Below are 27,419 nucleotides of genomic sequence, written 5' to 3' on the forward strand. Positions count from 1 at the left end.
TAACACAAGACCACCAATGACATATATACATACATACTCCATATACACGTGCTGTATGTACATGTAAACATAAACATAAATGTATGTGAGAGCGGAAAATATATGTCTCATGAGTTCAGGAATGGTGGTATTTTGTAACATAAATGAACTTAACAAAATTTCTGCATTAACTATTTTGTGTGTGTGTGTGTGTGCGTGTGTGTGTGTGTGTGTGTGAGGGAGAGAGAGAAAGAGACAGACACTGTAATCCTAATCATTTTAATCCATTTAGCACATAACAGAAAGGATGGGATGATAGTGGTGTCTGACTTCCTGTGTGTGTGTGTGTGTGTGTGTGTGTGTGTGTGTGTGTGTGTGTGTGTGACAGAGCCACCTGCAGCGCGTACAGTCTACCAAATGTCAGAGCTGAACTCATCGCTGCACTGAGAACATCACATGTGAGTACTGCTAAACACACTGTACATGTATACTCAGTATTCTGCTTGTTTTAAAAGCTGATTTAAGAGATATTTTAACAGGGGGACGATACGTGAGTCAGGATAGCAACATGTCTACGAACTGTTTCTAGAAATGCTGACAGGCGCTGTCAGAGACGCACTCTCGTAGACAGAGGCACTGAAGGGGCACTGAGGGGCAAATTTGTAGCACTCAAACCTGGTCTCTCGCCGGGGCCACAGTTCTTAAAACTCTTTGTCTCTCGTTCCACATACTGATTGTTTTGATTGGCCTTGGTTTGGTTTTGTCTGACTTGTTTGTATTTAGCCTCAAACTGACGAATGATCTCAAACAAGAACATGAAAACTGTGAATATCTTTAATGTTCCGGCTGAATGCTTCGTGATATTTAGCTGAAAGAAACACAGATGAGTTGGATCTAGGCAAACAACGCTGAATGACTTGCTTGTTTTATGGCTGGCCTTGAATAACTTTAAATATAACGCTCCCAACGTATGGATTTCACCTTCTGTGAGACATTTTGTTGTCTTCCTCCTGAGAAGGATTACAAAATCACAAATCAGAAATGCCTAAAATAGAATTTTCTGTCACTCACTTTCTTGAAGTGTAAAGTTCAAAACTTGTGCAATAACGGAGGCAACATTTACCTGATTTTGCAATCTGATGGGGTGCTATTCGCAACGTAATTCACACACATAAAGTAATTCTTAAGGAAGAAATCTCTGGAAATATAAAAAGTATTAAACCCAGGAGATTCTGAATGTTTCATTTATTTGTGTTGCTGTTAGCTGTTGCTAACAGGTGCAGCTGTGTGGCCTGACAACTGGCCAGCGTGAAGTAATAATTGTTGCACCAATGATTTATTTCTTTTTTTTTTAATAATTCACTGTTTTTGACATACAAACTCTTTCTAATAGAAGAATTACACTGTATTTACATTGTATTTTTTGTTGCAAATAATGTTCTGAGGAGCAGAGTAATCATTGAAATTTTAAAAAAATTTCACATAATGTTTATTTCTAACTTGAAACAGCCTTCAAGAGAAACCGTTATAATAACTTCTTATATTTATGTGCTTTGGGGCACTAATAGTTTCTGTGAAATATTTTTAATTTATCAAATGAATGAGATCTCCACTATGTCACAAATGACTCTTTACAGGTTCGCGGTGTTTTTTTTTTTCTGTCGTCAGCAGTGGGCTAACTGAACACATAGCTTTCAATGTGCTTTCAGTAATGCCTGAAGACACACAGTGTATACTGAACCGTATCGTATACACATATGTGCTTGTCGTAGTCCACACACTTAATGTGGCACACAGCGTATATTAATGTAATGTTAGCATACAGTGTAAACAGTGGGAGCTTGATGCAGGTGTTTTAATTAATTGTAACAAAACATAGTGCTGCTTTCAACATATGTAAAACTGAAGAAGCGTGAACAAAAGCTAAGGCTTTAAAACAAATTTAGAGTCCATGTTTGGCAGACACTTACGGTAAACATATCACCCAGTTTTGTCATGTAATCTGAAATAAAACTAATGGTTATGAAATGTATTTTAAAAACAACTTAACACACCGATAACTGAAACTGTATTTGAGTCTCAAACATATTTTTGAGCCTGAATAGTCTTCCTAAACAAAACTAGTCTGTGTATTATCAACATATGACTCACATGATTTATTCTTTACTTTATCCCCATAAACACAGGAAATGTTAAAGATAATATCAGCGTAAACTTTAGTGAAGACATAACAAAGTGGCAAATCTAACATGGTTTCATATTTCTACTGTATACGTTGCTGACACAGTGATACCCCTGCCTGTATAATATAGTAGGAGCCATAAGACTTGTGAACAGGCGCGGCACAAGAGACGGTCACTTTACCTTGTGTAGAGGTTTATAAATGCACATGTTAAAGATAGAAGCAACTTAATCTTTATTCAGGACCATACAACATGGCAGATTTAGCATGGTTTCAGAGGTACGTATTATATTTCTACTGTATGCGTTGACACAGGGATACCCCTGCCTGTATAATTAAGTCAGAGGCCATAAGATTTGTGAACAGACGCAGCACAAGAGACGGTCATTTTACCTTGAGTATGAATTTATAAATACACTTGTTAAAAGTAATAGCAACGTCAACTTCATTCAGGACCGCACAACATGGCAGATGTAACATGGGATACCACTGCTTGAATATTATATAACCAAAAGCCATAAGACTTGTGGAACAGGCGCGGCACAAGAGATGGTCAGACTACCTTGTGTACAGACTGATAAATGCACATGTGGCACATTTTGGCGTAATGTTCCTTTATGTTGTTGGCCCGCTATGGATTGGCCTTTAACCCTGTGTAGTTAAACTTTTTTCTTACTTTGTCTTTTTGGATTGTTTATACGTGTGTGAATGAATTGTTTGTGTGCTTTTGTGGTTGTAAACCTGCCTGCTTCGAACTGCCCTTTGGGGGATGAATTAAAGATTGAATTAAGCTGAAAACTCTTTACCCCTGCTGCATTTATGCCAATCATTTTACAGTATTACAGTAACTGCCACAAGTGAGATCGGCTAACTTCTTCCGTGTCAGTCCGTGCTGTATTCACGACCACTAAAACTAGTCTAAACACCCATCAGTTTAGAAGAAAGCACCTAACAAGGCTAAGCTTTACTTCATGTAATAATCGTGCTGTCAGAATGGACATCTTGTTTTTGACTATTTTGTTTGTGTGCATGTTTAAATCTATACCAGTTTGATTGAGGTTTCTTGTGACCCGATGGATGGTCCAAGTAGAATGACGGAGATGTCATATTGTTGTTCTGTGTCGCGGTTCATTTCAAATTAAAGAATGAGATTCCGCACGTTTCCTCAATTTTTAGCTGACCCAAATGTATTAATGTATTAATTTTGTTTTGAAAAACACCCTTTATAGAGTTTTAATAGTCAATATTTGGTTGTAGTTTTTTAGTTAATGATTGAAATCTGCGATCAACAGATAATCAGCAGGCCCTCAGTATCTTACCTGGTGATACTCTGACTGACCTGTTGAACTGCGGTGATCTTCATGCCTTGCTTGTTTTGGGGCCTTTTACCATCAGCTTTATCTAATGCAAAATGATGTGCTGGCCAATAGAATTACCATGTTTGGCCACAGAAAACTATCTGTTTCAGACCATTGTTTCGCTTCACTGTTCTAAAATTCAGGGGAGTGTGTTCAACAAACGCAGTTCGCCCAATAACATCTTCAAACACCGATGAGGCTTGAAGGCAGCTCTTTAATCCCACGGTTTTATTTGTGTGCTGGAGTACAAAGCAGAAATAATGAAAAATTGTTACTTATGGATTACATCCTATATAGTGAAAGAAAATTAATGCATTCCTTTCTCCCTTTTATAATGACGAGAAGAATGTAAACATTTATATTTACTGGCTGGATGTGTATTTTTTTATCTGTTCTGTAAGCAATTACCGAGCTGTGTTTCCCTTACTCTGTTATGAAAATATAACGTCTGTGTTGCACTGGGGGTTGTTTTCATATGAGAAAACAGGATTCCCTTTTCATGGCTATTACTCAGTTCTCTTTCTCGTTGTCTATCTTACAGAAATGAACACACTCAATCATTCAAAGCGAAACTGAAATTTCTGAACCAGTGTGTGTTCCTCCTTCTTGTGTTTCCATTAGGGTTGTCCTCCCTTTAGGAGTATGTATCCAGCAGCTGAGAAAATCCCCATATACAGCTAATAAAGTTAACTTATTGTGAACAGTAACGTTAGTTAAACAAAGCCATGTAAACACCTGCTACAAGTTTGTGTCACATTATGTTGAATGCCAATCAGCTGGATTTGATTGCCGCAACAAATGTGCAGCAATCAGCATGTTGATTTGTGAGTTTTCAGAGCAACAGGAGACGGCTAACAGAGCTCCAGCTGCAGCTGCAAACTGCACACATGATTGTTAAATAATCCAAAATCCTTTAATTTGAAATGATCACCTGATAGGTGATTTCCCGTGCTGTAAACTCCCCTCATGTTTAGCTTCAGTTCCACACAGGTTTCAGTTGTCAGTGCAGCTTCTGGTGAGTGGAGTCAGTATTTAAATAGCACATTGAGATCGATCACTGACCAGTCTCACACTGAAAGTATGCATTTTCTAGTTTGTTTCATCTGTCACAAGATGGCAGTTGAGTGAGGCTCCCCCTGTGCTGCTAATGTGTGTCAGGTTTGCAACTTTAACGTTAAAGTGCTAAACAAGAAGATGGTTCCCAGTAGGCCGAGGGTTAAGTGCACTGAACCAGGAAATGAAACACAATGGTTAAACTGTTCTAAAGCTGTTACTGTGAGGTAGATGAGTGCACCTGTGTGTGTCGGACACTGAGCACTGAGCATTTAAATTAAATACACACTGCAGCTGTTTGTGCTTGTAATGTTGTTGCTGTGTGTATGTGGATAATGTGTGTTTTTCCTGTTTACGTGCCATGACTGTGTTTGTAATGTACAACACATTTCAGAGAAATCTGAGAATTGATAATCTAATTTCTAATGCAGTTTTTACACTGCAATTGTGGAAATGTATTACATTTGCAAACAATGACAGAGCTAATCTTCCCAGAGCGTAGCACAACAGGAGAGCAGTGTTTTATTTCGTTGTCTTCCTCTGTACATCTTCTACTTTTTTACTTCAAGTTAAGGAGTAATACAAATATTACTCAGGGCAAATACATTTTAGATATATATATTTTTGCCTTTATTTGATAGTTGACAGTGTAGCGATGGACAGAAAACGTGGTGTGATATGCACCAAACAGGCTTGAAATGAACCGAGGACGTGGCGGTTATGTGATGTGACTGTGAGAAAATGCATTATATGGACAAAACATGTGCATTTAGGTTCATTTTAGAGCTCTGTTGCTGAACATTTTGTTACATTATGCTGCGCATACGGCATAATGCTGTGCTAAATGTACTAAACCTGAATGTAAGTAAATAAGTAAAATGTATTTGTGTAGCGTTTTTCACAGACATAAGTCACAAAGTGCTTCTCACAGGCATTATACAACATACAGGAAAAAAAATCATAATCAAAAGTACAAAATTAAGAATGCAGTACATAACGAAAAAGAAACACATGCTCTCTTTCATGCTTAAAATGAGAATACCTTGTATATTAAAGAAAGGTGGGGAAAAGATGCAAGAATTTGGCTTTCTGAGGAGACGTGGGGTAAATTTAGAGAGAGAATATTGCTGGTAAAATATTATTATTATTATATTATATTATTATAAGATACTTTAAAACTTACACCAGGAGAAATACAAAAATATAAGTCGTACGTAGAAGCAAATCATTTTCATATATTTTGGGACTGTCCCAAACTGAGTTTATGCAGGAAGGGAATCCACAAAACGTTAAGCACGATGTTTAGGGCTCACATATCCCTGAACTTGCAGCGTCTTTATATGGATCATGTTTTGCTTTTAAAACAGAGGACAAATACAAAGCTGCTGCAAGCCCTTTTGGCAGCAAGTAAATAATCAATCACTAGAAAGCGGCCAAAAGCAGTACCACCTACTTTGGAAGGTTGGTATAGAATATTTTGGAAATATTTAAAAGGGAAAGGTAACTTTCTATTTGAGGATCAAAAGGAACAATTTCTATCAAATCTGGAATAAACTGATCGATTTTATAAGCTCATTCGAGGCAGACTTTGTATGGCTCCAGTTACCTTTAATCTTCCTCTCCCCGTCTTGATACGCATAGTAGAAGTGTAAGCTCCCTTAGTTCTAACGTATATGTGTTTTACAGAGTGTGTGATGGGCATATGTCAGAAAGCAAAATACAACAATTGTGGTCCAATTGAGGTGGAAGTACACACTGGTCTGTGGGTTGTATCCATGTGGATATGCAGCTGAATATTGGATATACTGTTGGAAGTGATAATGGAGGGCTTAAAGTTTTCCTGAGGACTGAGTTTCGACCTACAGCAGTAGTGGCTCTTCCCTTTTTCTGTGCATATGCACAATGTACATGAATATAAATAACTGGAAAGAGGGTTTTAAGTAAAAAATATCTAAAGGACTATGTGCACACTATGATATTGCCTTTTCCAGATAAAAAGTATATAAATAAAATGCAGTATCAACAATTTCACCAAACACCTTTCTGAAAAGGTCCATCTTTAGCTGTCTTATAAGAAACCTCAGAGTCAGCAGAGTAAGGATGCAGGCATTACATTATTTAGGTACTAGGGCCTCAAAAGCTCGATCACCATGAATTTTAAGGCTGGTTCGAAGGACAGAGAGTGAATTTAGTATGTTTAGTATATATCAATATTCCTAACAGAGTGAGCTGAGGAGTACAAGCAAAGTATTTCAGCCAAATATGCGGGAATCCAACCATGTAATGCTTTGTAAGTAAGAATGAGAATTTTAAACTGCTTCATACACAACATGGAGTGATCGAAATAACCCAGTACCAAGTCGTATTTAAACATATCCAGTCAAATGATACCTACTAGTACTTTTTGTGCTGGGGTCTAATCCCAAACTGTCCAAATTCCCCACAAGATCAGGAAACTTTCTGTTGCTGAAGTCTCCGCAGCCACTCTCCTCGGCAAATGGTCAGTTCAAAGTCTGCCCAATTAGCATGAGCTAACACAACAGTAGGGGATAACATCTAACACCACAAACTCACACCGACACCAAATTACTCTAACTGCTAACAGTTAGCAGTCAGTGTGTGTGCATGGCCGGACTAACTAGCTCAACCGTCCCCAGCATGGGGAAACAGCAGCTACAACCCATACAGTCTATACTGTGGTGAAGTTGAGCCCTGTGTATTTGATGGAGTCGGCAGTTCAGTATGCCAATTCACCACCAAAACGAAAAAGGGTATTGTTCTTGTACTGGTATTGTCATTTTTTAAAAAATGATTCCCAGCCCTACAGCTAACTAATATTTTGTAAGTGGAAAAAACAAGATCTGATCAGCCGCTTAACATGGGTGTGGAGCGATTATGTAGGTTTGATTGAGCAGCAGAGAAAAGATGCCATTAAACCTGCATTTTCCATTTGCGGGTTTGTTTGTTAAATCCCCGGACTGCTCTCATTTGCTTTGTTAATTCTGATCAGCTTGTTTTTCACCTTTGAACACTAATTTTGTCATTAATCGGAACAGAAAATGAGAATTAGATTTGATGAAAACATTTCATGGAAACTGTTAATTTTCCTCCAGCCGTGCAGACAGTTTTTCGGGCTGCTGTTGAAAACTCGTGCAAACAAAAAGCAAAAAACAGCTTCCACTCAGTAATGAAAAAATGTGTCTAAAATGATCCACACAAAGTTACATGTGGCCAAATAACAGTCTTAGATTATATATGTCAAGGTATCAGATATTGTTGGGAAATATTTTGCATGATTGGGGTGGCAGCCTTTTCTGAAGCAACAACCAAAACCTCTGGTATCAGCACTGAGTTGTAAAAGAAATTCTGCCGTCCAGTTTGTAATAGTGTTAAGGCCGTCGAAGAGCCTTGATTACCTGCAAGGCTCACTAGGTTTGATTGAGAAGTAGAGTCGGATATCATCCACAAATAAGTTTCGCATTATTAAATCTGTGCAAAGGGCAGCAAATCTATGAAGAATAACAGGGGCCCCAGAACTGAGCCCTGTGGGACACCACAAGTAACACAATGTACTGTGGTGCATTAGGAAAGAAACGTTCATAGATGCTATGACATCGGAAAGTTGGTGTTTGCAGGAAAGCTGTTTAATTGAGAGATAGCTAACTGTGTTTTGTATTCATGATCATGTTCAGCAACCCCTGAACTTCCATGCAGTTAACCCTTTCGGAAAGAGGTCTAATTCTGACAGTAATTTGGATGAGTGATCTGGTCAAATTGGTTATTTACCAGAATTTAGTCACAACAGCTATTTAGACAGTTGTTGCGTACATGTATGTAGGTGCTGTGAGTGTACTGCAGTTTTTCCATGGCTAACCAACGTCATCATTAAACTCCAGCAAATCAGCATTATGTTAATGAAAACTCTACAGTAACAGTATGCTTTAACATGAACCGCGCTCATTTCTTGTGACCTATGATGCATTTTTCCGATGCCAAAGATAACTCTGCTTAGTAAGAATTTCTTAGGAATATCACACAAACATGACTTGACTTTGCGACCTGCTACAGCATGACAGTCGTGTTTGTGTTTCATTTTTTGTTTGTGCCTGAGCTAACTGTTTCAAAAATATATTTTTCCACTCTGATGAAACGATTATGCAGCAGCCTACAAGAAATACAGTAGCATACGAAAATAACCATCGGTGTGCACGAATGATGGAGTTCAAGTGGTGAGTGGGAGAGACATCTGTTGTTTCACAACTGTGAAGTTTCAGAGAAGTTTGAATGAAGTTTCCCCACATGATGAAACAAACAGTTTTCAGTCATTGAGCAGAATGTCACTTGTTTCTGATTCTCAACCTCATTTCCACTGACATTTTGTTTATATCTAAAACAGTCACAGACAGAACAAACTCTGTACTTTCCTGTTTTCGCAGGGCTTCAGACATCTTCCAGTGTTTTTGCTACCTTCCTCTGTTAAATAGCACATCATTCTTCTAACTATAAATGGTTTTAAAACATTTAAAAAAAACAAGTCAGAGACAGATATCAGAGATCGCATGGTGAGGGAAATCCTCTGTAGGAGTGAAATGGAGGATGAGAAAACAAAAAGATAGATACGAAAAAAGTGAATCACCCTTGATTCTTGCTTGTGGCCCACACTTTTAGTCTTTCTCTCTTTCAGTAATGAAACGATGTGGTCCACACGCCCTCGTCAGGTGTGTGACTAATGAGGGAGTCCTCACTTTCAGGTGTTTTCCACCAAAATCACAGCTCCAAAACACACATCCACTGACAATGCTTTAACTTTTGACCTTTTCTTTGCAGCACATTTATGTCCAGGTGTTCTGTGAGAGAATGCTCATTTACGCTGGGCCCTAAATGTTTCTGTATGGCGGCCATAACTTGAAGGGTTTTTGTTCGGAGGAGCGAACAAAAGGCTTGTTTCATTTTGAGCTCAGAGAGAACAGAAGCAGGTGTGAGCCCTTCATGAAGGCAGTACAGAGGCAGGCAGACAAACCTCAGAGAGACACATGAGACGTGTGTGAGATGTTTGTTTTGTCCTTGTTGTGGTTCATGTTGCTAAACCACTTTGGCAGTGCGTTTCTACAGCTCCAGTCTCTTAATGATCCCTGTAGCTGTCATTAGTTAGCTTGGCCTCAGACAGATCACCTCATTATTGTGTGGAGATGAATTTCTATTTTGTTACGATGCCTTAAAAACGAATGTTTGTCGATGTTGTACAAGAAAAAATTACACTCATGTGAATGGTAAACCTTTAAGCTATCTGTATTATATTGTTCTCTCTAATTCTGACTCAGTGAAGCCTGAAATTACACAAAGTGCCTTATTTTACTAAATTTCCTTTGTGGTTTTAAGTTTTAATTAACAGAGTTTTAAGTTATCAAGTTTCACTGAAAAGAAACAAACAAACTAAGCTCATGCCGACTGTGATGGCTATTCCAGTTTCATTTACATACCTTTAGCTTTCCAGAAACGTTGGTTTGAAATGCATAAAAGTTTATTAGACCATTTTTCCTTACTTACTTCAGTAAGGGCGACAATAAGCTCAAACTCAGACAACAATAAGGACAGACAGAGAGCCACAGATGCTACATTACTGTTGTTGAATTGAGTGCAGATGAGGCTCCACAGCAGGTTACAGCAGGTTAGGAGTGGAGATAAGCAATTGCAGATGTTTGGCTCCCGCACAGGTGTACTTTTACCCCAAAAGTTTTACATCTTGTCATGCGAAGCGTCATCTGAATTTCACTCTGGATGACTGACAGTTGAGTTTCTTCACATCACTGAAACACTCAGTGAATTGTGAATTGAAAAACTGATTTTGAACAAGGCTTGTATACTTAAATGTGTGGCTTACCTCTGATCCAGAAACATATATACAAAGAAATAATCAGTCCTCAGCAGGTTCATGGTGCAAAGTCTGCCAAAAGCAGCACAACAATGGGTAAATGAGTGCAGGACTCTATTTAGTTAGTCCTTATTTAAGGACAAATGTTGGTTTTCACAGAGATCAAACCTGCACTTTCCATTTTACGGGTTTGTTTGTTAAATCCCCGAGCTGCTCTCATTTGCTTTGTTAATTCTGATCAGCTTGTGTTTCACTGTTGAACGCTAATTTTATCATTAATCGGACCAGAAAACAAGAATTAGTTTAGATGAAAACATTTAGTGGAAACTGTTAATTTTCCTCCAGCCGCATAGACTGTTTGGCGGGCTGCTGTTAAAAACTCATACGAACAAAGATTTATTTAACTTTTTATATAAATTCAACTCAAATATTTTTTCTAACAAAGTTTAAAACATGGCCCGCTCAATAATGAGAAAATGTGTTTAAAATTATGCACACAAAGTTTGGCGTGGCCAAATAACAGTCTTAGATTTGACGGTTTGACTCAAACCGGTGTGATATATCATCAATTGAGTACATACAGATTATATGTTAAGTTATCAGGCATTGATGGGAAAATTTAATACATACCTTTAACATTAATCAGGAGGAATTAAAGAAATGAATGAATGATATTTTTATGGGTATAAATGTTTCTTTGGTTGATACTCAGTATCGCACGCAGGAGCACTTTGACTATTTTAACAATAAGATCATGGTTCTTGGCTGAAAAAGTCATTTTGTTTGTCAGACGAGAAACAAATCGTCCTGCACATTTATACAACCTTAACATTAATCTTGTTGTGAACTCTAAGACTACAAGGTACGCTGATGTGCGTAGCTCCCGGTGTTCACACAACAGTATTTGCCCGCTTCTTTGAAGTTACCTTGAGACTTTAATATCGTTAATGTGATTGTGTAAAAACATTTTTCATGACAAATAAAGCCTGAAGTGATGGCAGGTCAGTGTGTAAAAATGAACACAGGGACTGGTGTTGGAGCTGTGATGAGGAGATCTTATAGAGGAGAAAATAAAAGGCGCTGATGGTTGCATTTCTATGAATTGAAGTCTATTGATATATTTATTTCACCATATTTATACTAAAATCATGATCACATTTCTCTGTACAGCCGTCCCAGCGACACAATTTCCCCGAAACTATTTATTTTTCCCTTATTGCACTTTATCTGAGTGTTTCTTTTTAGGAACTGTTTCATTTTTAATTTGCATTTAACAACTGCTTTTGTGAAGATTGGTCCAGCAGTTCATGGCTTGAATTCTGACACACTAATTATGTATCTAAATCAGTACAATTATACGACCGGGGGAAAATCAACTGAGCAATTATAATAAATTAGGCCGTAAGCCGTCCATGTGCTATTTAGAACGTGCTAAAGATAGATAATGAGTCCGTGGAGACCGTTCACAAATTTTGTGACTTCTGTTATCAGGCAGCAAGTCAAATAACATTTTTATCCAATAAAGATTAGTGATTTGTTTATCTGTTGGACTGTTTAGAAAGTAAAAAGGAACAAAGAAAATCATGAGTACACCTCAATTTACTGATTGAAACATGGCATCATTACACATTAGTAATACAGCGCAATAATATGTAACATTAAAATGAAACATACACATTAGGCAATTAGTTCAAACAATTTCAGATTAGAAGGAAAAAAACAATGAGATGAGATCTCTCCTTCTTTATAACAGCCAATCAAAGGTCATTATTCTGATTTTGTGTTTGATCGACGACTGTGTGCTTTGTTTCCAGACCAATCGTTGACGGGGGAGGTGCAACGGCACTTAAAAAGAGGGTTTGTTTGATAAATATTCAACATTTCCACCTGACGCTGGATTACTGAACACATAGGGACACTCAGCGCTCAACAATAGATGTAAGTATACTGTGATTTCTTATAGATTTGAGCTGAATATTTTAAAATATAAAAACATTTACTGCTGTATGTACTTAATATTAGTGTCAAATGTTTTTTCAAACCTGGTACTTATGTTGACTGATGATCCTGTGAGACCTCAGCAGGTGGAGCGGGGCCGAAATGTCAGAGTTTTTGAATTGCAGCTACAGAGACAAGATGTATTAATCAAACGCACGTACTGATCCTTGAAATAAAATTGTGAGAAACAGCAGATCATTAAACAGGAAAATCATCTTTTATATTTATACAATTGTCATTACACCTAAAATCATTTTGAGGTTTTGGATTTTATTTATTTATATTTATTTCAGCACTGTGTGTCACACCGCTATGCAACACAATAAATAAATTATTAAGTTAAAATTTATTGGTAAGGAAATTTTATTTTCGTGAATTTATTTTACAGGGACCTTTAATTGCAACATGATAATCTGAGTTACATGTGTTGTAATACAGTAACATTAATTTGTGTACTGCTTATATTGCAGTCTAACATTATTGTTTCCTGCTTGTGTAATGCATAAGGAGTAAAATTGTATTTACTAGAAGAATATATATATGTTAAATTCAGTTCAGGTGCCGCCGAAAACAAGAATTTAAATAGTACAAAACAGACATATTTCATATAAATTGTACTGTCAACCTGTCTGTCCTTTATCTTTTTCTGCTCACTCTCCTCCCTTCATTGCCTCCACTCAGTGTTTGACCCTCCCCCCTTCCCCCCTCCATCTCTGCTTGTTGTTGAAGCTCCATCCTGACTACAGATATGATCATCTTGGTTTCTGGGTTAAAGCTCCACAGGTGCTGTGACTCTGAACGTCTGTGCATCGCCAGTTTCTCTCGGTCTCCCCTTTTTACTCACTCTCTTACAAACTCTTATCTTAGTCGTCATAAATAATGCAGCATTTTTATATCATATCTCAGACATCTCTCTCTTCACATGTTTACAGTCCTTGATCTTTTATAGATACATTGGAAACATACATAAACCATTTGCTTCGAGACGTTTCTCCTTGACACACATCACCTCAGATTTTAATATTTAATGCTGCTTTTCTTGAGGTAACTGACTGACTGCCATTTTAAGTGCGAGGGCCCCAGACGGATGATTATAACATTTTAAAGCCATAAGCAGAATTTATGTACAATAAAAAGGACTTTGTGACCTTAATAAATTTGAAATATGCATCCTGATACTTTCATGTAGAGGGCTATAACTCATTGAGGATCGTTTGTGAGCGGATCCGGCCTCTAATGGTGAGACAAAGAGATTTTTAGAAGGATTTTTTGGACATTTTATGCATTTATTGGACAGCTGACAGTGGAGAGATGACAGGAAACGAAAGAAGAGAGGTGAGGAATGACAGGCAAAAAGAGGTCCCTGGCCGGAGGCAAATGGGGGACATTGCGTTCATGGCTGGCGCTTTAACCCCTAGACCACCAGGGTGCTCAAACTTTGATATTTTTTATACCACAAAAAAAAGAATTGTCAAAAGCTAATACCGGCCTTTATGGATAGGTATTCTTGCAAAGTTATTATAGATTAAGAGGAAAAAAATACTAATGGAAGTTAATTTATACATCAAATATCTATCAAATGTAACTCAGGTTGGACTCAAGCCTATTATTTTATTATTTATTATATTCTTATTTTTATAATATATATTGTTTTGTTAGTTCTTGTAATTAAAGATCAACGTTCATCATGTCTACTCACCTCTTTATACAGTATAATTCCTGGGTCTTCAACAGATGGTTCACGTCTGTAGGAGGTCCTCTGAGTAAGGCAGTGGGTTGCCAAATTATTATTTGGTAATTTAAGTTTCAATTTAAGCTTCTTTTTTTTTAAAAACTAACCAAATACACACCAAATACGAATTGGCTTAATCGTAAATGAAAAAAAAACAAAACTTTACCCAACATTAATGATAGGCTAATGGTTAGTAGTGAATTCTTGTGTCCGCTAGCTAATGCTAAATCACTGTGCAGCGCTTATCCATAATGGCAGGCTGAAGAAGTTAATTAACATTAATGTGCTATTGAAACATTCTGGCAAATTAGTTGTATTATTATTTAAAGTGTCGGCCTACGCACATTCGGAGCCACAATGGATCGTTTCATAACTTTTTTTTACAAGAGACTCTAGTATACCCTCTGCCTCAGAAACCACTGGCAAACTCACCTAGCCTACAGCTGCTGCTAAATTTGCATCAGGCAGAGCACGACCCAAAAAAAAATTCTCAAATTTATTTAAGCTTGAAGCAAAACACCCAATAAATATTAATAAACAGTGTTCTGTGTTGATTTTGGTGTAAGATTTCATTTGATCTTAATGACAAATAAAATCTTGAAAAATAAATCTGAGATCTTTGTCTTTTGCACTCGCTTTTGGCCGTAAGCGCAACTCAAAGTTAAAAGACCCAACAGCTTTATCTTCATCATGGGAAATCGCCTGGCCTGTGTGACTACACGCACAATCCTTCACTTAAATTAGAAATTGTATTTATATTTCATGACTGATTTTTGATGTTAGGGGTTTAGTTTAAAATATATTTGACACATAACCTATATCTTTTTCTCCAAAGGGTCTAATCAATATTAAAACAACAATAAAAGTCTTCGACAAGATGTTTTTGTGCACAACCATAACATACTGTACACACCACAGAGATAAAGTGGAGGGGGGGAAAGACAGATAAGGGAGTGAGAAGAGAGAAATATCTACCTTAAACCACAGTCTAGGTGTGCTGCTGGTGCTGTGGTCTCTTTTCTCTTCTCTTCTTAAGCGTGGAGAGATCCGTCTTTCGTGGAACAGGGGAGGAAGAGAGGGGGTGTGAGAGGCAGAGGGGGATGATTGGGATAAGAATCTGCACCTTAACTAAATCAAGGCCCACCACAACCCAGCATACACTCTGTGTCTCTTCCCTCCGACATTTGTCTGTTTCTTCTCATCCAAAAACCCACCACAGGCCGCCTACTCTCGACTCTCTCAGCTCTCTCAGCTCTTTGTCTTTTATCTCCTCAAATCTCTCCAAATCTGAGACCACCACAAACCCCTCTTTTCTTCCTGCTGAAAGATTTCGCTTTGCAGCAAAAGTTGATACAATATGCACACACAATTATATGATAAAGTAAGGACTTCACTACAACATTAATTTACTAAAATACAGCTTTTCTAAATCTTTCAATAACTTTGTTATTGCTCTGATGCTTAATTTTTTTGTGCATAAATTAAACCTTGCAAAAAATTATTTCTTTGTGAATCTGGTATATCTGTCAGAGACGTGTTAGGGCTTATTGCATTACTGTATATTGACAAGTGGTTTTAATATTCTGTTGCCGTCATATTTGTAGAGGGGGCGGATAAAATTTAAGGAGCAATATGATATAATGCAATGTATTACAATATATCTACTGGACAGCCTCTCAAATAAATACAGAAAGAAGTCATTTTAAAAATACAGAGTTGAATCAACAGCTTTATCAACAGTACCAACCAAAAACCAAACATTAAACTCAGATTAAGATTTACAAAGGTAGATTTTCAAGGTTAAACTGGAAAAGTAAACAGTTAAATATCTTCCTCAGAAAGAGTGATGATAGTGTTCCACAGGGCTCCTTGCTTGGCCCACTCATTTTTGCACATACATGTTCCTTTTTCACCAAATTATACAACAACATTGTGTAAAAATTGCATTTCTATGTAGACGACACACCTTTGTATTATTTTCTCCAGCACCTGATGAGCCTGACTATCTAAATTAATGAACGCTGGATGGCTTAAGGAGTAATACAACTTGGAACACTAACATTTTTTATAAAACAAAACATTAAAAAAAAAAGGACACATTCAAAGTGGCTTTAAAACTCTTGCAAAACAGGTTCAATGAGGGGAAAAGCTTGGGTGTTGTTGTAGATCATAACGTAGCTCACTGACTGCATTTTTTTCAGCTCGAATATATCAAAAAATCTCAGAACACATCTGGGATGTACTGATGCAAAGACAATGATTCATGCTTTGGTCTTCTCTGGTCTGACTAGTGCATATATATATATATATATATATATATATATATATATATATATATATATATATATATGTGAAAGCTGCTATACAAAACGTTTATTATTATTATTATTATTATCATGCAGAATTTATTATTATGTTACCTGTGTTTTTCTAAATTAACAGTTTTTCAGACGTGTGACTGAAATGAGGAACTTAATTCAATCTGTCCTCCTTCTCATCGTTGTGTTCGAGTCAGCAGCAGGTAAGATGCACTGATGGCAGATGAATTATTTACTTTGACTTGTGGATGGTTTGGTTTGGTGTATCAACATGACATTTCTCTCACTTTCTTAGGGACATATGAAGTGAGATATTTCCAGGTGGGAGGGACAGTTAAACTTCCGCTTCCAGCGAGCGTTGATTTAAAACAACATTATGTGTACTGGAAGTTGGAGGGTGGCCCTGAACTTGCGGTGCAAAATCCACTGGGGAGAAAGAGCACCTCTGAAGGTGAACAGTGCATTGAGCTATTCACTGATAGAACAGCATGTTTTTAATAACAACAGATGAAACAAATAAAAGTGCTTTGACAGTAACAACTGTTCAATTCTTGCCTTGCAGCCGAACCCTGGAAGAACAGGTTGTCCTGGACTGATGGCAATGAACTGATGATCAAAAATATTCAACAAGAAAACTTTGGGACTTTTGTCTGTGAAGTGAAACGGATGAGTGTAGTCATTCAGACCATCACATATAAACTACTCAGACTTACTGGTAAGAGTAAAACTAGGGTGTCATGATCAGTTCAGTCACCCTGATACATGTTCATAATACAGGGGCTTTAATACTTTTAACAAGAGCGCTTTGTGTGGTTGTCAACAAAATCTATGGGCAAGATATATTTTAGTAAAATCTAGTGCATGCTTTTATAAAATCTGTTGTTAAAAATAATTGTAATGATTTTAATGTTTTAATCTGAGGGCACTGGGTTTAGCTTGTCGTGGATATACTCATATAACAGCCCTGTCTCCCGGAAATAAAGTTTATATCAAACTAAGTTGAAGCGTTTGAGGGAATCATAATGCCGAGCAAATTAGGTTTTGTATTAACATAAAAATGAGATGGTGTTAATCAGCAGACCTAGTAAGTTGTAAAAATGTTGTCACCACAACTTTACCGCACGTTCGACTATCTAAAACAGGTAAAATTTTATTTCATGGTAGAGCTGCGAGCAGCTTAATCATTCTGTCAGACTCCCCCTTTCTCTCTCTCACTGTTTATATTGGGAATACTACTGCAGCTTTGCTCCAAGGACAGAGTCTCACACACACAGTGACAGGGCTAACTGTTAGCATCACACAGCTAACATTACCCATTACAGGTTCAACAACAGAGTCAAGCTGTTTCAGTGATTTATGGCTCGTTAGCCGCTGCTGTGGCAAAATATAATGAGTAGGGATGAGATCTCGTGCTGTGTTAGCTCATGCTAACTGGGCAGAGACAGCAGGAGGAGAGCAGCTTACAGAGACGGTCCTTCACTGCTGCGTCGTACGGCGGCAACAACTGATCATTGACTGCTGCTGCTCTCCCCAACCCCACCATCACAAATAGATTCTACTTCTGTGGGAAACACTGAATGGCCATAAAAATAAACTTCAAGATAGCATCACAGATATTTTTTCTGCAATTTCACTTGCTCCCTCAATTTCATTGATCACCTTTTTCAATTAACAGACTCAAGTCGAGAATTTGACGACTTCAGACTCGATTTGACTAAATCAAGCAACTGGATTTTGACTTTAACACCAAAGACTCATGATTTCACTTGGACTTGAACCTTTTGACTTAAAAATACTTGTTAACTTCCCCCAAGCCCAAAGATTTAAAAGTATTTTATTTGAAGTTGTGCCACAAGTCCATTCATGTCACTTCATTTCCTGAATCAACCAGCGTTAACACTATTCATTCCCAGCATGTCAATACTTAATTCCCTAGAAGATCCACTGTGTTTGAAACAATCTGATAGCATCCAATTAAGTTGCAGGAGAGAACCAAGAGGAACTAACGTTTCATCACTGAGCACCAGTTTGAAAAAAAAAAGATACCACAGATAATTTCGTTGATGTACATCATAAATCAAACCTTTAATACTATTAATCATTTCCATCCTGTTTTCAAGCGACTGTGAAACCGTCCACTCTGCTGCTGCCTAGGAGCACTCTGTCTCTGACCTGCAATGCAGAGACTCTTCAGGGTCACGAGAATCCTCAGATCCACTGGCTGAATCCTCGCGGAGAGAGAGAACGTAACCAACGATCATTCACTAAGATAGCCACAAGCCAAGACAATGGCGAGTGGACATGTGTTGCAACACATAATCAAATAGAGAACAAGGCATATGTTTCTGTTACAGTTGTGGGTAAGTAACTCTTTATGTGCATGTATGCATTCATTTTACTGTAGTGTACCCTCATCGCAAAGATAACCGTGCCATTACTTCTCTTTTTCCACCTCATTTAGACCTTTCCCCACCTACTTCACAAAGTCAGTACACATCTAAATCGCGGCCTCTCACCATCCCCTGTTCCATTCCTGCTCACATCTCCTGGGGACAAATCAATGATACGGGTATCAAGGAAGTTCACTGGCACTTCATCCCTAAACCGGGCTCCAGTCCACAGAGGCTCTTCTCCCTCTCTGTGGGGAATCCGATGACCTGGAAGGCAGACCAAGACAGAGGACTGCGTCTCGTATCAGAGCCGAAAAAAAAGGATCTGTCTTTGACCAGATATCGAGGGAAGGAAGAAGATGAAGGAGACTATGTCTGCGCCCTGGAATTTAAAAATGGTGTGATTCTGAACAGGACTGTGCACGTACAGGTGCTGCGAAGTAAGTCAAAACAAACTGCTTTGTACAAGCCCAGCTCTGTGTTGCACTCACATTGGTCATATGAATGGTTGTTTGCTTGTTCTTTTGTTATTGCAGTGTCCTCATTTATCTTCTTGATGTCCAGTTTCTTTTCTCCCTCCTAATTGTCATTCAGAACGAGTTGGAGACAGTCGTTTCTTCGCCCCCTCTCTGTTGTACCGTGCGAGTGTTTTCATCTCTCGGCTGCAGAGTTTATTTGAAAGTGTCCCTGGTGTGGCATGTGTCTAATTTAGTGGCTAATACACTTGTCTAGCTCCACTTGTTTTAATAGAGTATAACGAGCTTTCCCTCCGCCAGAAGAGTGTGATAACACAATGAATTTTAATTGGACTCTGTGTTCTGAGGATTTATGGTGTAAAACTAAGATTTCTCATTTTTATCTGAGCTATTATTTAACCAGGAACATTGAAACAAGCCCACCAATCTGATGGATTAATTCAGGGAAGGGGGCTATCTTGTAATTATGGGTCCCCTGATTTGCTTGTGAACCCACAAGTTTAACGTGATCCTGCCGGAGTCCTGCTGCCATGTTTGTGGTTCTCTCCAATTTAGCCCCCCTGGAATCACCTCCGCCAGGCAAAATCGAATACGCCGTGCCTGCTTATTAAATACGATGCTGTGAGTGCTTGTGTGCTTGTTAATAGTGATTCGAGGTTGGTTTGTTTAATGGTCTTCAAGACAGCCAGATGAAATAACAAGCTAAAACCACTGGGAACTATTGCCTTTTAAATTTCAGACCACAGTTTTTGACTGCTTATAAGTTTCTAAGAGTTAGGCAAAGATATATAGTAAAAAAAATAGTGGGTTTACTTAGTTTTAGTTTGTACTTGGATCTAAAAAATGCAAAGAATCATATAACATAGCGGTCTAAATGCATCAGGCCCTGGTGCACTAGGTGTCCGATATTGAAGATGTACAAACATTTTGGCTTTGAAAATGCATTTAATTGTCATTTTATGACACCTATGGTGGTGACCAATCATCCGGTAGGTTCCTACATCACAAAACTAAATCAGAAATGTATTGATATCTGTATAACTTTTCTTTAGGGCTGCAGCTTATTATTGTTTTCATTCGTCATTCATCTGCCAGTTATTTTCTTGACTGACCAATATATTGTTTGACGATGGAAGATATGCCAAACAGAGCTTCCTGTATGCGACATAGGGAGCCACTTAGGGTGCCACCGACCCTCTGGGGGAAAAAATATTGACATTAAAAAGCATAAGGGAAATGGTGGAGGGGAATTTTTGTAAAGAGCCGAAAATGAAAAGACAAAAGCCAGCCGGGGCGCAGTACATAATCACAAAGAAGACAAAATTTGCACATTTGTACATACAGTATTCTCAAGATTTGTCTTTAGTTCTTGTTCCTCTTAGTAATAGACACAATAAATATAAAATATAATAACAGTAATAGTAATTATGATACTAGCAATTATTATAATAATCATCATTATAAAAAGAAAAGAGCAAATCAAATTCTACCCCGACTTGGCTTGATAAACACAGATTAGTGTCCCACAGTGGTAGGTTAACACACTCAGACCTGCTTCAGGTACGTGCACAGAGCTCCACACAACGTCAGTACAAAATTTAGAAAACAATTATACCTAAAACATATGAGAGAAAATATTTCTTTTTGAATGTATGCAACTCAAACAGCCTCTCTTTATATTATCTTTATGTCTGAATACAGATCGTGGTTAAAAGCCGTCTCCCTCGATGTTAAGACTCTGGTTTTACTCACACAGTTCAGGAACACGCCACCTGAAACCTCAGTGAAAAAAAAGATCTATAATCTGTAAATGATAGTGAATAATCTGTTAACTCATGACTGCATAATATCAACAGGTGAAGTTTGTGCTATGATGGCAGGCTGAATGGTTCAGACTGTCAGCTCCACCCACTCATTATCTAAATTACATTTAAATAGCAGTCGAAGGCCTAAAGATATTCAATTTATTGTAATAGAAGTCATGAGAAAGAGACATGCAAGTATTCCAACAACTGAAGGTTTGAAGCTGGAGAAAGTTTAGCAATTTTGTTTTTAAAAAATAATTTGGAGGATTAATCGATTGTCGTTGCAAATTGGTTTTCTCGTCATCATCATAACTGATTACTGCTGTTTTTTCTCCCTTTTTTTCAGTTTAAATTTGTTGTTGCTGCTACGTGCAGTGGGGTCTGCTTGAGACATTTATTTTTGTTTTTCTATTCTAATTATTATTTTTAATGTTAAAAAAAATCAATAATCAGAAACAGAATTAGCTGTAACCCCCAGTATATGTGCACATACAAGGAATTTGACTCTGTTTGTTTGCTTTTGTTATTGTTGTTGCCTAGTTTTCAAATTACACACACAGAATAGATATAAAGCTAAAACCAAGACAACAAAGCTGAACATTGTAAACATAACTATATGACCCAATATAGATATATGTAAACAGCATATGAGTTCGTTAACAGTCAGAGAATAATGCAGTAGTGCAGAGTGCAAATGGCGCTGGAATGATAAATGTAACAGGTTGCAATATATAAATCAATTCCCCTAAATTAACTTTCTCTGGCACACTGCAGCAACAGAAGCCAAAGGCTCAGTCGGATTCAGACAGTAAATGTAGAGGAAAGGAGAGCACAAGACTTCCCGGCCTGTCAAATTTCCTCATGCATTTCATAATTTTTCTTTCTTTCTTTCTGCACTTCTTCTGTTTTCTCTCTCCAGTCACCTCCTCCCCAGGAACAGAGTTGATTTCTGGCCAGCAGCTCAACCTGACATGCGGCCTCGGCCAGCCACTGCCCTCTGACCTGCGTCTGAAATGGTTCCCACCTGAACAATCGTCCTTGTTGTCGTCTCTGACATCTGACCGTCACCCCGCCCATCTCACCATCCCGGAAGTGGGGACAGGAGATAGCGGAAAGTGGAGGTGTGAGCTGTGGCGGAGCAACGCATGGGTGACGTTTGCTGAGATAACGCTGAAGATCGGTGAGTGCAGGAAGTGAGAGAAGAGCAGGAAGTATGACATAGGCATGACCTTGTGGCCACAATCTCTTTTACAACAGAGACTTGGTTTTACACAATGTGCTCTGTGTACTGTATACTGTTTGATGACTGTATGTTTCTGTTGCACACAGAACCCAGACTGAGAGTGTGGATGCTGGTGGTCATATGCAGTGTCACAGTCATCGTACTCCTCCTCCTGGTCCTCATTTTCATCCTCTGCCGACGCAGACAAGTACAGTTGAACCATTCCTGTTCCTTTCTGTTCAATCACACTGAATTATTAGTGTGGCAGTAAGACTTATCTCTGTCTCTCTTTCTGTCTCTGTCTCTGTGGCTGACATTAGCGGAAGATGAGACACCTCAGGCATCGTCTCTGCCAATGCAAAACGTAAGTAACAACCATTTCCTGGACTGAAATGGCTCCAAACACACACTCATGAGCACTGAAACCCAAATTATACTTTAAGCCATAAAGATAGAAACATATACAAAATAAACATCTTGCTTTTTGTAGTTCTGTAGCTTCTTTGTGTAACTCAAAAAGTAACCTGTGACTTTTTATGTTGCAGCCCGAAGCCGAAAGGATTCTACAGAACATAATATCACCTGCCAAGACATTTTAAAGAGGACATGGCAGCCAATTGAATTTCTGTCCAGAAAAGATGGATTTTTCTGTCAAATCTACTAAATGGTGAACCTCTGTTAGGTGTTAGATGAGGGTCTAAAAGTTTAAAACAAAGTTCTGTTCGAAGACTGTGTCATCACAAAAAATGTATTCTACAGTTGTACATATATATTATATATATCAGCCATTTTGAGATTGTTTTCATTTTTGTAATAGGGACTTCTCTATGAAACAGAATGTCTCTGTTCCACTGAATTATCATTTTAACAATATTGTTTGTGATAATTGCTGTCAATAGTTGTTTATGTTATACTCTGTTTTACTCACTTTGCTTCTAGATTTGTCTTGATATGTAATATATATTTTTACAATGCTCTTTTATACTGCACTGACAGGCTTGGTTATTTGCTTTTATAAATATTTACAAGTATATTACTTCAAAGTTGATGCCAAATACACAAATAAGGACACTTTATTGATTTAATCAAAACAGGACATTTTTTGGCAGAGAATTTTTTTATTTGTCAATCAAATTGTAAAGAGCAATGATGCTTTGTCACTGCAGTTTCCCAATAAAGTATCAGTAACTTTTACAATGGAGTGGTGGTCCTGCAGAGGTGTGCTGGGGCTCACTTTAACGGGGCAGCCGCCTTCTGACAGATTCGGGGATACACAAAGTTACAGGGAACATCACTCCAAACGTGTTTGTGGCTGTCCACCACCACGCAGTCCTCTCCCTCTTGCCCGCCGGCCTGGCTGTTGTCTGGCTCTGTTATGTGATCCGTTATGCTCCAGAATCTACACAGTGGGCAGAAAGAAGAAATCAGTGTGTGAAGTCATATTACTGCTTCTCCTGATGTTATGCTCAAATAAATGTTATTATTTTAATAGTTATTATCTTTAGGGGGGATGTGCTTTAGTTAGCAAAGTTTTCAGGGGTAATGACTGATATGAAACATGCCGTGTGTCTGTTCTGATGTCTGTTCATGAGAGGGAATCTCTTAAAATGCCCATTAATGATGACCCTACAAGCTCTAGTGTGTAGGATTTAGTGGCATCTAGTGGTGAGGTTGCAGATTGCAACCAACGGAAACCTCTCCTGTGTAACAAGCGTGTAGGAGAACTTTGGTGGTCAACACACAAAGGCAAATGGCCCAATCTAGAGCCAGTGCTTGGACAGTCTGTAATGGGCTACTGTAGAAACAACATGGCAGACGTGGGAAGAGGACCTGTTCCCAGGTACAGAGGAAGTGCATTGAGCTTTGAAGGCAATTCTCGTAGTGGCCAAACAGTGAATTACAACTTCTGAGTCTCACATGATGCCATTAGGCCCAAAAGGACTTCTTCCTGTAGACTTGCAAGAAGAGACGTCTGTAAATCAGTGGATACTTTTTTTTTGAGCATCACAACCCCTGCAAAATGACTCGTTACACCATCAGAATTTGATCCATTTGGTCTGATAACATTTATTGCCATTCAGGTTCAAGTTACTGGGAGTTTTTAGTGTGCTTGCTCTATGAGCCTGATGATGTGGAAGCCGATCATCCAGGTAACTTTATATGCAGCAGATTAATATTTTTTTCTTCATGCGCCAACGAGCAACTTTCATAGGAATAAATGGGTTCAAGCCTCCAGTGCTGTATCTAGTTCACGTCAAACATCCATGTCTGTTCTGTATGTAGACAGAAATGGCTCATCCTAAGGTAACGAAAACACCAAAATTCTTGGTGGCAGGTGATTATGCACTAATGAAAACATATTATATTTCTATTTCTGCTGATATAGCCCCGTAAATCCTACACACTGGACCTTTCAATAAAATTTAAATACTTGTAATTACTTACAATCACAACCAAATATCCATGGCACTTGTAAATAACTTGCAATTTTTTTTATAAGCTGAGAAGTTTTAAATCAGGTATTGTATCATTAGGACAGTGGTTCCCAACTGGTAGGTCGCAGTCCAAAAGTGGGTCACGGGTCCATTCTGAATGGACCACAAGTGACTCGCAAATGTTTTATTTTAAGTACTGTGAATTTTCGGCACAGGGCTTTCAGCACTTTGAAGTGCTGTTTCCTGCTGCACAGTGATAACTAATGGACAGCTACTTGATAGAGTCAGCAAACGAGTTCAACGACATGGCCAAACCAATGTATGACTCTGAATGTGTGGACCTTGAACTAATGACTAAGGCGAAATCTGGCCCCTTTGGTTGGACCAGTTGGAAACCACTGATTTACCCAACAGATTTGTCCAAACAAATTTTGTACAGGCATTTATCATCCCCAGAGCATGAGTCATACTGAACGCCCTGACCATTTCTCTGGCACCACTAAGACATTTTGTGTGCAACATTGACTAGATGAATTGTTCTCGTGACTTTGTGATCCTGACTAAGTATCCGCAAAACAGGACATTCCCATCCGGCTCAGCTGTACTTGTGCTAATGTTAATGCACTAAACTAAAATTGGTGAACGTGCATGGATGGATTACTGAATGGGTTTACTGGGCACAGGCCCAGGGGCACAAAATGTCAGGGGCCCCCCTGGCCTTCATCTGTAAAATGTCATTCAAATTAACACATCTCATAACGTTAGACTGGCTAAACAACACCATGTTAGCATTGTCGCTAGTATTTAGCTTAAGGCACCATTGTGCCCGGGTATAGCCTCACAGAGTTGTTGGCGTGGTTTAGTCTTGTTTGGAGTATTATTGATGAGCAGCAGGAGTATTGACAGAGGCCAGTCACTGTTTGAAATGTGTCTGTATGTGTAAACATGCATTGATGAGAATAAGCTCAACAGATGTTTCTGCTTAGCACTGCTTCTGCTCACCAAGGCCGACACACTGAGGGCGTTCTTTGAGGTCTTGGCAAACCAGGCGAACCTTTATTGCATTTACCAGTTTTGATTTTCATGTCTGGCTGTTTCCAAAACCATATTTATAGCACTTACAGCATGTTGTGTTATCATGAAGAGTATTTTAATATTAGTTGTTTTATACATACGAAGTTTCAAGTGTTGAGTTGTCCGCCCATCTCCAGTCTCCTTCATGCTCAATGTCATTCAGTCCGATCCAGTAGAAATAGTAAATGCCTGCGATCCTTCTGGCTTCTTGTTCCACGACATCCTATAAAATGTATTGCACCCAAATTTATTGTGAATATTTTATGAATTAACAAATATGTTCAAATGGAAAGAAAAAAACATACACAGAAACACTTACATGCTCTTCTTTGGTGGTCAAGGTGGCGAGATGGGAGCCTAACTCTTCGCACTTAGCTGTACTGTTAACATAGTCGTCCCTGTCAGTGCTGAGGTAGAGGCATTGGTCCCCTACGTGGAGCCAATCTTCAGGACACTCGTCGCAGCTGATCACTGTGGGAGAGTGCATGTATAACTTTAGCAAACAAAGCCTGGTTGACGAAGGAAAACTTTACAGATGGTTTACAGGAAAATGCAGAACACTTGTGGGATTGCAGTATATAAACAAATGATGAGTTATCGTCCATCTGCTGGAGCCTGGAAGAGATACGGTACCTGGAGCTGAGATGTTGGATGCCAGGGCATTGTATTGTGCACACAGTTGTCTGTAGCGATCCTCCAACAAGTGTAGTCTCAGCTTTACAGCGGCTGGGTCTTGCTCTGCAGCCTGAGAGGCTCCACAAACCAACAGGCCGATGAGGAGACCGAGGATAGTGTGGCCTCTGATGCCCAGGGTGCCTGAGAAGACAGAATGTAAAGATACATAATGAGGGTACATGCTGATTCACACTCACTTGTGCACACTGTGTAAGGGTGCACTTACCTTCCTTTTTGATGAGGTTCATCATGACTGTCAGCTTGTTTGATACCGCAAACTCTGGCATTAATCTCTGCTCCCTGGGTGTTTTATAGAGCAGTTTGCTTGCAAAAGAGCAGGGGACATAAAGTACAGATTGCACAAATCTAGCAAACAGATTGGAGTGTTTGTCATTATCAAAGCATGTAAACTCAGATGGTGCAATATCTGGTCGCCAAACCATTGATGACCTGCCATATTGGATCAGACAGACAAATGTTTTTTTGTAGAGCGTTGGCATACAGGTTGGGCATTATTTACCATTACATGGGCAAAGTCTCCTACTTTTTTTAAACTTGGCAACGATAGAGGTCTAAAAAGTACGACTCAGCATTAATCAGCACTCTGTGTGTGTGCTGAGAGTCATTTGTATTCTCTTCGTTAGCAGAGCAGCTGCAACAATATCACCTCTACGCCACACACACACCAGATGTCCACTCTCTTGCTCCAACAGACTGTCAATTTTTTTTTTTTTTTTTTTTGAAATTTTGGTATATCCCATTTATTTATTTATTTTTCTTGGCACCTTATTCCCACAGCCATTGTCAGCTCTTCTTCTCCACAAGGTTTTGTTATTCAAACCAAACTAAT

General features: G+C 38.5%; 2 protein-coding genes across 2 annotated transcripts; one reads left to right on the top strand and one right to left on the bottom strand.

Moving 5' to 3' along the window:
* Positions 1-362: 362 nt before the first annotated feature.
* Positions 363-23,784, top strand: cd4-1 (CD4-1 molecule). Its single transcript, XM_033640284.2, has 11 exons — positions 363-437; positions 12,259-12,382; positions 16,617-16,695; positions 16,788-16,943; positions 17,055-17,207; positions 18,613-18,852; positions 18,954-19,322; positions 22,083-22,343; positions 22,493-22,593; positions 22,706-22,749; positions 22,931-23,784. The coding sequence occupies exons 3-11, from the start codon at positions 16,638-16,640 to the stop codon at positions 22,959-22,961; spliced, it is 1,413 nt and encodes a 470-aa protein (XP_033496175.1). The 5' UTR covers positions 363-437; positions 12,259-12,382; positions 16,617-16,637; the 3' UTR covers positions 22,962-23,784.
* On the bottom strand, positions 23,484-26,952 carry LOC117265663 (perlucin-like protein). Its single transcript, XM_033640285.2, has 5 exons — positions 26,796-26,952; positions 26,528-26,710; positions 26,214-26,365; positions 25,996-26,117; positions 23,484-23,784 (listed from the first exon to the last, which is right to left on the bottom strand). Exons 1-5 carry the CDS (start codon positions 26,854-26,856, stop codon positions 23,616-23,618), a joined length of 687 nt encoding a protein of 228 aa, XP_033496176.1. The 5' UTR covers positions 26,857-26,952; the 3' UTR covers positions 23,484-23,615.
* Positions 26,953-27,419: the final 467 nt, after the last annotated feature.

This window comes from Epinephelus lanceolatus, chromosome 10 (assembly GCF_041903045.1).
Source record: "Epinephelus lanceolatus isolate andai-2023 chromosome 10, ASM4190304v1, whole genome shotgun sequence".
Classification (NCBI taxonomy): domain Eukaryota; kingdom Metazoa; phylum Chordata; class Actinopteri; order Perciformes; family Serranidae; genus Epinephelus; species Epinephelus lanceolatus.

Coding starts and splice junctions, on each gene's coding strand:
- cd4-1 (XM_033640284.2), top strand. CDS start 16,638: ATGAGGAACTTAATTCAATCTGTCCTCCTTCTCATCGTTGTGTTCGAG. Junction 16,944..17,054: donor GAGAAAGAGCACCTCTGAAG/GTGAACAGTGCA, acceptor CTTGCCTTGCAG/CCGAACCCTGGAAGAACAGG. Junction 22,750..22,930: donor CGTCTCTGCCAATGCAAAAC/GTAAGTAACAAC, acceptor TTTATGTTGCAG/CCCGAAGCCGAAAGGATTCT.
- LOC117265663 (XM_033640285.2), bottom strand. CDS start 26,856: ATGCCAGAGTTTGCGGTATCAAACAAGCTGACAGTCATGATGAACCTC. Junction 26,118..26,213: donor TGACCACCAAAGAAGAGCAT/GTAAGTGTTTCT, acceptor TACATTTTATAG/GATGTCGTGGAACAAGAAGC. Junction 23,785..25,995: donor AACTCAACACTTGAAACTTC/GTATGTATAAAA, acceptor CCCACTGTGTAG/ATTCTGGAGCATAACGGATC.